The 12,289-nt window shown below is 45.0% G+C and overlaps 1 protein-coding gene across 2 annotated transcripts in view; it reads left to right on the top strand.

The window, feature by feature from the left end:
- CLPB (caseinolytic mitochondrial matrix peptidase chaperone subunit B) overlaps positions 1 to 12,289 on the top strand; it is a 138,167-nt gene that overhangs the window by 50,202 nt on the left and 75,676 nt on the right. The window contains exon 5 of one of the 2 annotated variants that reach the window (XM_008707308.2): positions 5,778 to 5,867. The exons of the other annotated variant lie outside the window; for it this stretch is intronic. Within the exon in view, the coding sequence (XP_008705530.1) occupies positions 5,778 to 5,867 (90 nt within the window). The remainder of the gene's footprint in view (positions 1 to 5,777; positions 5,868 to 12,289) is intronic. 2 annotated transcript variants of the gene reach the window in all.

Here is a 12,289-nt window from a genome sequence, read left to right as displayed (position 1 = left end):
GCTCTACCAGCAACTCAGAGTGAGAGCCTTCAAGTCCCTCATCCTCCGGGAACTCATGGATAACCCAGAAAACTTGGAACAGGTGCCCTTCACAGTCCCTTCTGGCTGTATCATTTATGTCCCTTCAGCAGTCTTGGGGAATAAGATAGAGGCCTGACTTCATGACCAGAGCAGGGAGTGGGGGATCCCTTTCACCTGACGTTCTCCTGAAAGCACCTCAGTCCATAGAGCCTCAGGTGAGTGGGTAATGGAGCAGGTTTCCATAAAATAATTGAGGCAACTGCATGGAATGTGGCTTTGTTCCTCTTCTACTTCCCGCAGACTTACCCTATCCCATCCCTGTCCCAGAACTAGAAAGCAGCCTCACTGGTTTCCTCTGCCTCAGAAGTCCCTCAATACCACTCTGAATCCTGCTTTCCCCTGCCTCCGTATGCAAAATGCAGTCCTGTCTCTGGGACTGGCCCCTCAATTTACCATTAAGACCCAGGACAAATAGTGGACCTTCTCTGTGCCTTGATGTCTATACTTATAAAATGAGGTGGTCATCAGTGCCTCCTGAGGGTGTTAATGTGGGTTGTTTGGACTTCAGAAGAAAGAGGCGGTGTGCACCTGTATCAGGGTTCAGTCACATGTCTGTTGGAGGGTGCTCAGGCAAGTCAGTCTTTGTTACTTCTGGTGAGTGCTTCTTCAAAACTGAGGTGTAGAAGAGGATAAGTTGCTTTGGCTACAAACAGCAATGAATATTTACTTTACTTTCGAGTTTTTGCTTGTTCATACTGGCCCCCCTGTCTGTGTCACTCACGGAGGTTGAGATACCCCTGTTTCCAGCAGTAGGACAGCTGAGAAGTACTGCTGTAGGGTTAGCAGTGATGCCAGGGGGACAGACAGCCATGCCGACTGCCTGAGGGTCAGAACATTGACTGAAGGGATGTTCAGTGAGGCGAGCAGTGCACTTGGTCCTCAGAGCTTTCAGTGAGGCTGCCAGACTGACGTAGCTGTGGTAGTCCAGAGCAGAGGTGTCGTTGCTGCCCCAGCGAGGTTTCTCAGATCAGCAGCATGAGAGCAATGTCAAGAGCATCAGAACACTGCTGCCAGGAGAAGTGTGGAGTTGCCTCTCTAAACCTGCTCCTCTGTCAAGCTTCACTTCTGTGGCTGGATCCTCCACGAAGCCTTTCCTGTCCTTGGCAATAATTGCAGCCTGCCCTCAGCTGCTCTTTTGAATGTTCTCTAAATCTTGGCCTTTTATATGGTTATTTGAACTCTCATCTGCCCGTATGTCTTTCCTCTCCTCCTCTGCTGACAGTTCCATGTGCGGGCCATGACCTATGCCTCCTTGGATTCCCCACTGAGCTGGAGGAATTATGTTCACTTTATGTTTCGGAGGAGAATTTCACGAGTACCGAACTTGCCCTGTATTTGCAGCCTGTTATGTGGAGACTCATCTTGTGGGCTGTCCTCTCCTCACTCAAACACAGCATTGCTGTCCTCAGCTGGGTCGTCTGTACAGGTGCTCTCACCGAAAAGCGAAGAGGAGCATTTGCTGAGGGGGCAGAGCCAGGTGGAAGGGAAGGGATTATTTGAGTGCCTTATCATCTGCTCTCAGGATCCCAGCAGGGCTCAGGCATTATTTTTGATTTCACAGAATCCCAAAGCTGTGAAGCCGTGTAGGCCAACCTTTGCTGTCACACCAGTCCCTACCCCCTGCATTTAAATTTCTATCTTTGTTCTCTCCAGATTGATGCTTATATTCAACATTCTAGATCAGTGGTCAGCAAACTTTTCTGGAAAAAGCTGCATAGTGGCTTTTAAGCTTCGTGGGCCAGTTGGTCTGAGTTTTAAGTACTCATCTTGGCCACTATAGTGCAGAAGCAGCCTCAGACAACACACAAACAAATGTGTGTGGATATGAACCAGTAAAACTTTATTTACAAAAGTAGGCAGCAGGCTGGATTTGGCCCGTAGGCTGTATTTGCTGACCCTGTTGTAGGTATTTTCTTTCTTCTTTCTTCCTTCTTTCCTTCCTTTCTTTTCTTTTCTTTCTGTCAGTATTCCTCTGAACTTGTTTTTAACTCTTTACACTAGCCAGCCTACATTCTAGGTAGGTAGGTAGGTAGACAACAAAAATATTGGAAAAGGCTATTATATTCTTTATGAAATAAGATGAAAATATTAAATATCTCTTCTTATTTTGTGTGATCTACAAATTTAGTGAATAGGCTTTCTGTGGATTCATATATTTACTGGTGACATTCCTACCTAAATTTAGATTTCTTGCTAAAATAAAAATGTATTTAGCATCTGTCGTATTTTTTTACCCAAGAACCCTTTCCCCAAAAGATACTAAGTTCTTCTGGCATGGTCTTATCTTGTCCTCAGGGAGCCCATACTGATACCCAGTAATTACCTAAGTGTTTAAGAACCTTTAAAAAAAAAATACATTCTAGAATTTTGTCAGAATCATTGATGAACTCACTTTTCTGTACCTTGCAGGATGTTCTTGTCTCTGCATCTTTTTGTTGTTGTTGTTATTGTGGTTTTGGTTTTTTTGTTTGTTTGTTAAATTCCAGACTGCACTGCCTGCCACAGTGTCCTGCGGCTTATCCAGTTTTCCCTGGTGTATCAGTTTGGATGTGCTCTGCCCTCCAACTTCATGTGCTCTAGGCCCTGAAAAGTGACAGTCCTCTAGAATCATCCCAGGGCTCTCCTCCGTCCTTACCAAGCCTATAGCTCCTTCTTAACCAGATTTTTTTCTTTCTTTCTTCTTTTTTTTTTCTTATTTAAAGATACCTTGTTCTTTCATCCATTCAACCAATAACTGTTGCCTACTGTATCTAGTTCTGGGTCATTCTCATTGGTGAAGTAGACAAGAACAAAAGAATCTTGTGGTTCTCTTTCCTTTGGATTGGATAGACTTTTTCACAGGAGGTTACCTGATTTACAGGATATGTGAGGAGGGTAAAAAAGAACAAGAGGCTAGCCCTTTGCCCAGAGTGTGTCTAGGCAAATTCAAAGGAAAGTCACGGGCTCAGTTGGACAGTTCTTCACTATTGGAGCAGAGTCCGTGCCGGGTCCATCAAATTTACTAAATTTCTGATAGATATTTCTGTGGACCTTGTACTGTGCTCAGTACCAAAAGGAGGTGGTGAGTTGTCATTTGTGACCTTGGCAGGCCCTCCCTAAACCCCAGTAATATATCCCTTTTCTACTTTATCAGTATTGTGAACATTTAGAGATAAAGTGTAGGATGTGTGAATTGTAAAGTGCTCTCCAGGTGTAATTGCTTATTAGTTTTATTTCTTTATAATCCAGCATGTATTTACCGAGTGTCAGGCACTCTGCCAGATGCTGAGAATGTAGAAATGAATATACATGGTCTAGCCCCTCAACAGTGTTCCCAGTCAAGTGAGAAGACAGACCTGTGAATAAGGCCCCACAGTGCGGAGTGATAATGCAAGGGTAGGTGTACAAAGAGTGGAGATCGCACTGACGGCAGGCTGCTGTCTGGAAAGTGTCACAGTGTAAGTGACTTTGAACTGGGTCTTAAGGATGAGTGGGAGTCTGCCAGGCAGACTTAGAGGGATAGACCTTCCAGGGCAGAAGGAACAACACATGCAGAGACATGGGGTGGGTAGATGACAGCAAGTGGACTCATCTGCCATGGTGCTGAGGAGAGTAGCAAGAAGTGAGACTAGAGAGCGAAGCAGGGTCTGCATGAGAAGGACATTGTAAGACAGTTCTAGGGTGCTCACACTGTTTTCTGAAGGTCATTAAAGGATTTTAAGTAAGGGGATGCTTGGTTTACATTTGCATTTTAGATGGATCATTCTGATGGGGTGAAGGATGAAATTGCAGGGGAGAAATTAGCAGTGGCTCTTGACCTTTAGGGGACGAGGGCCCCCTTTGAGAATTGGGTGGGAAGCTCTGCCCCTCTCCCCCAAAATGCACTTACAATTTCTGGGGATTCCTAAAAGTGATCTTTGGGAATGGAGAAAGTAGATGTTAAAAAAAATATTAGGTTGAGTTCTAAGCAGACCGTGGGAGTTGATGGAGAAGGAGGTATCCATGGTGACATCCTGATTTCTGATTTGGGTGAACAGTTGGATGTCCGGGTCTGGAGTTCAAAGGAGAAGTCTGGCAGAAGATAGGGATTTAGGAGTCACCAGTGTTTGCTTGGTAGTGACTACAGTGGGTGTGACTGAAATTGTCTAAGGAAAAGAGTGAAGGTAAGAGGAAAGGGGACAAGCTCCTCACTCAGGGTACAGCATCTAAGGTTTGAGGAGGAAAGAGGATCCACACAAGGGTACCAAAGGTATCAGAGAAGTTGCCTTGTTTTCTCTCAGAGAGGTTCTGTCTGTTCTACCTGCTCAGAACAGGCACGGTCTAGAAAGGAAAGAAACTTCTGTGACCTCCTTTCTGAGACTTTGTCATCAGTTGCCCTGTTCCTAGCAAAACCCTTCTGTTTTACATATGGCCATTGCTCCTTAGCAAGGAGCCTGCTCAGCTGGGCACATCACAGTATTCCCCACCCTTGCCAGGGCTGGTGTTTCTGGGTAGAGGACAGGTCTGCTGGTGCAAGTGACACAGGAGTGCCTGACATAGAAACCGTGTTGGCCTGACTGTTCTGTCCATTCTCTTCAGCCCTCAAGAGTGGCATCTTCAGAGGTATAATGGTGTCCTGGAGAAAGGTCAGGTTTCAGTGGTAGGCAGTTATCTAAGCTCTATTTGTCTAAGTTCTGTAACTTACTAGTTGTGTGATCTTGAGCAAGTGACTTAAGGTTCTAGAATTTCCATTTTCTCCTCTGTACCATAGGGATAACAGTACCCATCTCACGGGGCTGTTAGGATGACTAGAGATAAGTATAGCATAGTGTGATGAAGAACTCTACTGAAGTGGGTTTTGACTCCGTGTAAAGCTGCCTTGGAGGTACTGAGCAACTCATCACTCAAGGGGCATTGACAGAGGCTGGATGTTTGCCCATCAGGGATTCCATACAGGGGATTCTTGTCCTGTGTCATTGGATAATGTGGCTTCCAAGGCCCCCGTCAGCCATGTGATTTCTAAGGTCTAGAAGCTCTATGCTCACCATCAGAGCAAGTGATGTACTTATAAGTGGGATCTGAGCTGAGCTTTGGAGGGCAGAAAGAAAGTGAGAAAAGAAAAGCTATTCTAAGCAGGGGACACAGCTTGAGCAAAGGCACATAGAGGGGACACATGTGGAGAGGGGAGCGTGGAGATCACTGCTGCTTCTCTACCAGCTCACTCCTGATCTTGACCACATTCCATTCAGTGCCTTGATGCCCATCCAAGCCCACTCCGGCAGAGTTCCACTTGTGGCTGGCGGCTGGGTGGTGGGTCCCAATCCTCAGGTGGAGGAGACTGTAAATTAATGGTAACAGTAAACAAGTCGCTCAGCCAGGGATGCCGCAGGCTGCTTGTAAGTAACTGATATAAACATTGGGTGTCTGGGGCTGTCAGAAGTGCAAGCGAGCACTCTGAGTGCCTCTCATATACACAATTAAAACAATAAAACATGGCAGAAACATGGTCAGAACAGGATATAAATCACCTTCTCTTCTCAGCTCCAAGTGGTGGCTGAATAAAGATGAGTTGTGTAGAAGCTGGTTGGTGTAGGACCCTTCTGGGGCTAGAGGGCCTGACTTGCCAGGCTCTACCTCCCAGGGCCAACCCCAACAGTCTGGGTGGTCCCCTTCCCACAGCTCCAGGGGCTGCAGGTCCTGGCCTGCTCCAGCTGACCTCCCCATCTCTGTGTCTTCAGATGGGGGACAGGACGGTGCAAGCTGGCGCATCACAAACCAGTGGACAAGTGCCCTGGAGTTCAGGAGATGGCTAGGAGTTCCCACTGGCGGTAATGGAACTGCTCTCTATTAATCTTTCTCCCCTTCCCCAGGACATGCCAGGGAGTGGTCTCATCCTGGCTCATCTATTCAGTATAAGTTAGCCACCCAGCACCTACCATGCGCCAGCCCTACCTAGGGACAGCAGAGAGAATGCATGCCCTTGGAGAGCATACATTCAGATGGAAGTAATTATGCTCCCAAGGATATAAGAATCACCTAGAGGGCTTATTAAAACATGGATTCCTGGGCCCCACCCCCAGAGATTCTGATTCAGTGGCTCTGGAGTGGGAACTGAGATTTTGCATTTCTCACAGCTCTCCAGTCTTTGAGTAGCATGATGTAGACTACAGATGTTAGTTCTGGCCTCAGGCTTGAACTGGTTTTAAAAACTCACCTGGGCCTTCTCCCTGGAAGAGACCTTATTTTGCCACTTTAAGCTTCACTCCTAGCAAGGCTGTGTGCTTATGCCATAGTATTACTGGTAGTACAGAACACGTAATAGCTATGACACCTGCAGCAATTTTCCGCACCTCTCAGAGGCTCCGTCTCCTTGTCTATAAAATGAAGGTTATCAGTTTGTTTCCCAGAGCTAATGGAACATAATTAATAAATATATATATAAAGGTTATCAGAAGCGTTAGAGACAGCATATTTGTCCCTAACCTAAAACCTAGAATATAAAAGGAATTCCACTAATGTAAATTTCTGTTTTTCTGTCATCATCATTATCCTCCTCATACTCTTGTGGAACTTTATTCAGACTCTTTGACATGGCCTTCCACATGCTTTTCAGTGGTAGCAGACTGTTGTCTGTAGAGAGCCAAACATTATTTAGAGTCTAAGGAGTGGCTTAGCCATCACCAAACTGTGACTTTGGGCATTTCTCTTTATTTCTCTGAGACTTGATTTTCTCATCTGTAGGGTAGAATATTTCCTACACCATTGGCTTATTATAAAGATCGAATTGAAGTACTTATGAAAGCACTTGAGAAAATACAAGGCATCATGCAAATGTGTAAGGTACCAGCAAGAAAAGTAATAATAATAATAAAGATTGAAGACTTGACCAAGACAGTATTTGACAAGTGTTCAGTCAGAGCAACAGAAAACAAGGACTACCAGAGCTCAGAAGAGAATCTTTGGTTGAAGCAGTCAAGGAAATAAAATGGTATCTGAGCCCCAAAGCATAAGAAAGTTTTATGGAGGGCCTATAGGTGGGTGCAGTTGGGTGTGAAGGGGTGTGTTATATCCCAAACACTGGGAAACAGCGAAATGTGTGTCAGGCTGTGAAGTGAACTTGCTTAGTGGAAGCATCCACACAGAAGGTTTATTTTGAAGAGTATTGAACAGTAAAGATGCAGTGTTAGTGTACTAGGGCCGGATCAAGATGCTTGGACTTTGTCCTTTAGTCAGAGAGGGGCTCTGAAGGTTTTCGAGGCGAGGGCACCAGAGGCGCAGATCGCTTCCAGGGCAGAGAAGCGGGGGAGGTGTAATGGGATGGTGATGATAAGACCACCGCAGCCACAGATGACATGCACTGATACGGTGTGCCACAGCCACGCTGTGGTGCAGGCACTAAAGGAAACTGAGGCAGGAAGATGCAGCCAAATGGCAGCAGAACTGTCTCCTGCTCTTACACAGAACCCTGTGTGTGCCCCACATTTAGCCCAGAACCTCTGCTTGTCCAGGGTCTTGGAAGGCTTGGGAATCTGCCAGGCCAAAAGCTGTTGGGGCAAGTTATTATTTTTAATAATGTCCCTGCCTCTTCCTCATCATTGTCACGGCCTTGTCGCACCTGCAGGGCCAGTGGTTCTACATCTCATTTCTCAGTAGCGCCAGCCGCTATAGAGTCACCAGGATAGACAGTGCACTGTCAATCCATCACGCCTGTTGGCCAACTTCAAGGTGAAGTGTATCAGCCAGTTAGGTTAATTGTTTCCCTCCTTTTAGCCCTCTAAACCTATATATGTATTTATGTATGTTTGACGACGAGAGGGAGATAGACTGGTTGACATGTTTTATTAAAAAGAATAAATTTGATACATTTATAAAAATAAGGAAAAGTGGGATGGGGTGGTAAAGAAGTAGCCCTGTGATTTTTAACTGATTTACATATTTTGTGTATAAATATTTTTTCATCAAAAGTTCCAAATCAGGGATGGGTCCCACACACCACACAAAATATATTAGAGACATTTATATGGATAGCAGGAAGGGAGACAGAGGGCTGAAATTTTCCAGGCACCCAGTGATTGATGGGGGCTGAGGCTCCCCCTGACGCTTTATTGAGTTTCCGATGATTATCTCTCGCTGAGACATTTTTTACAGATGACGGTCGAGCTGTCACAATGGACCATGGGGGAAAAAAAAACAACAATAATAACACTTTAATCTTTTTACTGCACTGCTCCCTAGTATCTCAGATTCATCTTCCCTGACGCACGCAGTTCATTATTCTGCCCCTCCCTGGATGGGAAATAAAGGAAAATAAATATATACGTAGACACACTTACCCACATACATACACACACACGGACTGGATATAAAAGAGACCACCTCAGAACCAGAGAGAGACAGAATTTATTGTTCTTTTTGCAAGTGTTGAGGTTTATTAGTAGAGATGCTGGGTTGGCTTGGAATTGGCTATTAATTACAGCATTTTGTATTTGTTTTTTATTGCGAGTTTTTAACATTTTGAAGAAAAGGCAGAGGAGAGGCAAGCAGGTGTAGAGATGGGGAGCACAGAGGGACTGAGTTTGGCCAACCAAGTAGCATAACTGGCTGAAAGGCAGAGGGCAGGCTCCTCCTCTTGTTGCCAGCCCTACCTGGAGGATCTGAAGGATGGGATGCTTTGGTTGGGATGGGGGCAAAGCGGGGGCAGTAGGGAGAAGTTAAGCTCAGAGTAATGATAGGCCACCTCAGAGGGACTCTAAGTAGCTGTGACATGTTACTGCTGTGAGAGTTAGAAGAGATGGAAAGAAAGGGAGGGTCAAACAGAGTGTTGATGGGCCTACAGACCGCAGAGTAACACATTCTTAAGAGTTTGTCCCAGTCTTTGAATTTGATGGTGTGAAGGTGACACATGGGCTGTGGAAAGCTCCACCTGGGTCTGTGGTCAATGAAGGGGTCCTGGGGGCACCTGGCTGGCTCAGTCGGTGGAGCATGCAACTCTTGATCTCAGGGTTGTAAGTTCGAGCCCCACTTTGGGTGTAGAGATTACCTAAAATAAAATATTTTTTAAACAGGTGGGAGAGGAGGGAGGGCCCTGGGCCAGAGAGGATGCCACACAGTCTAGCATTACAGGCAGGGTCAACAGCCTTTCTTAAAGCTCCAACCTTCCTGTTCACTCTCCCCCTTCCCTTTCGTGGGCATGAGAGAAGATGAGTTTGGGGTCCTTAGGGGAAGGCTGCCCTAATGTGCCTTCAGTAGAGTAAGTGCTGACCCAGGCTTCCCTTTAATTCTTCAAACCTTTTCTGAGCTCCTACTAGAAGGTAATAAAGAGATAAACAGAGTTCTGTTCTTAAGGAGGAATTTTCCAGTCCATGGGCAGAGAATGTGCCATCTGTGAGGACCATTTTCAAGTGGGGTCTCGTCTTCCATCCATAGGCCAGCCTAGATGGCCATGAGTGCCTTCTCTGTGGGAAGGATAAAAAGATCTATATAAGACACAGTATCTATCCTTCAAGAACCCATTTTCTTCTTGGGGAGACAAGCTTATCATCCACTCACTAAGGAAGTATTTATTTACTGAGCACCTGCCATGTTCAAGGATATACACATGAGGCAATCTGTGAACACATAAGTCTATGTGAAAGAGAATGTTAACTAATTTGATATGAACTAGATATTACTTGAATGCATAGAGGAAAGGGATATCAGTGAAAATCAGACTGCTTGAGTTATAAAGGATGGGTAACGTGTAGATAAAAAGGAATAATGAAGTCATGTAATCACATAGAGAAAAGAGTACAAGCCTTGGAGTTAAACAGAGCAGCTCCATCATTGAATATCAGTGACCTGCAACAAGCTACTTAACTCTGCAAGTCGTGGTTTCTACGTTAATTAAGTAGGAATAATAATAATAAGAGCCTGCCTAGTAAGTAAGGTTCTTGGGAGGAAAACAGTTATAAAGTTCCTAGCACAGAACCTGGCACATAGTAAGTGTTCAATAAATGGAGGCTGTTGTTTTCTTACTTCTCCAAGAGTTATATATTTATTAATCTGAGTATTGGAGAAAGACTCTTAGTCCTGGGATATTAGGCATCAGGGCTCACCTGTGAGTATGAAATGGGCTCCCTGCAGTGAGCCTTACATATTCTCCAGTGCTAGTGTGAGAGGTGATTCTGGCCAGAGTGAGAGTGTCGCATCAGGAAGAGGAAAGGGCACAATAATAAATGTATTACCATTACTGAGTACCTACTGCATGCCAGGCAGTGTGCTCACCTCCTTACATACATTTTTTTAATATAACAGCTTTGTTGAGATTTAATGCTCATACTATATGGTTCGGTCATTTAAAGTGTGTAAGTCGGGCCTGGGTGGCTCAGTCGGGTTGAGTGTCTGACTCTTGATTTTGGCTCAGGTCGTGATCTCAGGATCCTGGAATAGAGCCCTGCATCAGGCTCTGCGCTCAGCCCAGAGTTTGCTTGAGATTCTCTCTCTCCCTCGGCCCCTCCCCCCACTCACACTCATGTGTGCGTGCACGCACGTGTGCGCTCTCCCCCAAATAAATAAATCTGTTTTTTAAAAAGTGTATAAGTCAGTGGTTTATAGTATATTCACAAGGGTCGTGCATCCATCACCACGGTCAGTTTTAGAACATTTTCATCACTCCATAAAGAAACTCCATTGCCCATTTCCTCTCAACTCCCTCTAATTTCAGATAGCCACTGATCTACTTTGTTTCTATAGATGTGCATATTCTGGGCATTTCATATAAATGGAGTCATGCAATACATGATCTTTTGGACTGACTTCTTTCACTTAGCATGTTTTCTTTTCTTTTTTTTCTTTTTTAAGATTTTATTTATTTATGTGACAGAGAGAGAGAGACAGCGAGAGAGGGAACACAAGCAGGGGAAGTGGGAGAGGAAGAAGCAGGCTCCCAGTGGAGGAGCCTGATGTGGGGCTTGATCCCAGGACTCTGGGATCACGCCCTGAGCCGAAGGCAGACGCTTAACGACTGAGCCACCCAGGCGCCCCCACTTAGCATGTTTTCAGGGTTCATTCATGTTGTAACATGTATTAGTGCTTCATTCCTTTTTCTTTTTTTTTTTTTTTTTTAAAGATTTTTTTATTTTTTTATTTATTGGACAGAGATAGAGACAGCCAGCGAGAGAGGGAACACAAGCAGGGGGAGTGGGAGAGAAGCAGGCTCACTTCGGAGGAGCCTGATGTGGGGCTCGATCCCAGAACGCTGGGATCACGCCCTGAGCCGAAGGCAGACGCTTAACCACTGTGCCACCCAGGCGCCCCTTCATTCCTTTTTCATAGCTGAATAATAGTTTGTTAATGAATGTACCAAATTTCATTTCTCCATTCATCAATTGAGGGATATTTGAGTTGTTTCTACATTTGGCTATTATGAATAATACTGCTGTGAATGCTTGTGTACAAGTTTTTGTGTGAATATAATGATTTCAGTTTTCTTGACTTTATACCTAACAGTAGAATTGCTTGAGTCACAGGATAACTCTCTGTTAACCTTTGAGGAACTGCTAGACTGTTTTCCAAAGACGCTGCACCATTTTACGTTCCCACCAGCCGTGTATAAGGGTCCGGTTTTTCTGCATCCTCACCAGCTCTTGTTACTGCCTGTCTTCTTTGGCCATCCTGGTGGGTAAGAAGTTGCTTCTTGTTGTGGTTTAGATTTGCGTTTTCCTGATGGCTAATGGTGTTGACCATCTTTTCATGTGCCTTTTGGCCTTACGTACATCTATCCACTCAGATCCCTGGTCTGTTTTTTAATTGGGTTTGCCATTGAGTCTTGCACAGTAGGTGAAGATATCTATTTTGCAGATGAGGAAACAGATTCTCAGAGATGTTAAGTATTTTGATCCAAGTCGCACAGTGACTTTTGCTCCCCAGTCTCACTGACTCCGATCTCTGTTCTTTCTAATGCACAGTGCTGCCTCCTGAGGATTCATAGTAGGATCACTGGAGTCGTCTTATGGGGGTTTTGACAGCAGGAAAGGAGGAGTTGAAAGTCTATTTGGAGAGATTAACTAGGACTAGGTAGGAAAAGCCTCTGAAAGTCAAAGAGAGGAATGTGGATATATTTTACAGCTCCAGGACTGGAAAAATGGCTGTTTCCTAGGGGCTGGCCATTTCCTGTGCCCCCGACTATTACCGCATCATCTTTGATTTTCACAGCAACCCAGTTCATAGATATTAATGTTTCCATTTTACCAGTGATGAATTTGAGGCCCGG

This window comes from Ursus maritimus, unplaced genomic scaffold (assembly GCF_017311325.1).
Source record: "Ursus maritimus isolate PB19 unplaced genomic scaffold, ASM1731132v1 scaffold_16, whole genome shotgun sequence".
Lineage (NCBI taxonomy): Eukaryota > Metazoa > Chordata > Mammalia > Carnivora > Ursidae > Ursus > Ursus maritimus.
The sequence above is the reverse complement of the archived record's forward strand: the minus strand, read 5'-3'. Positions and strand labels throughout refer to the sequence as shown.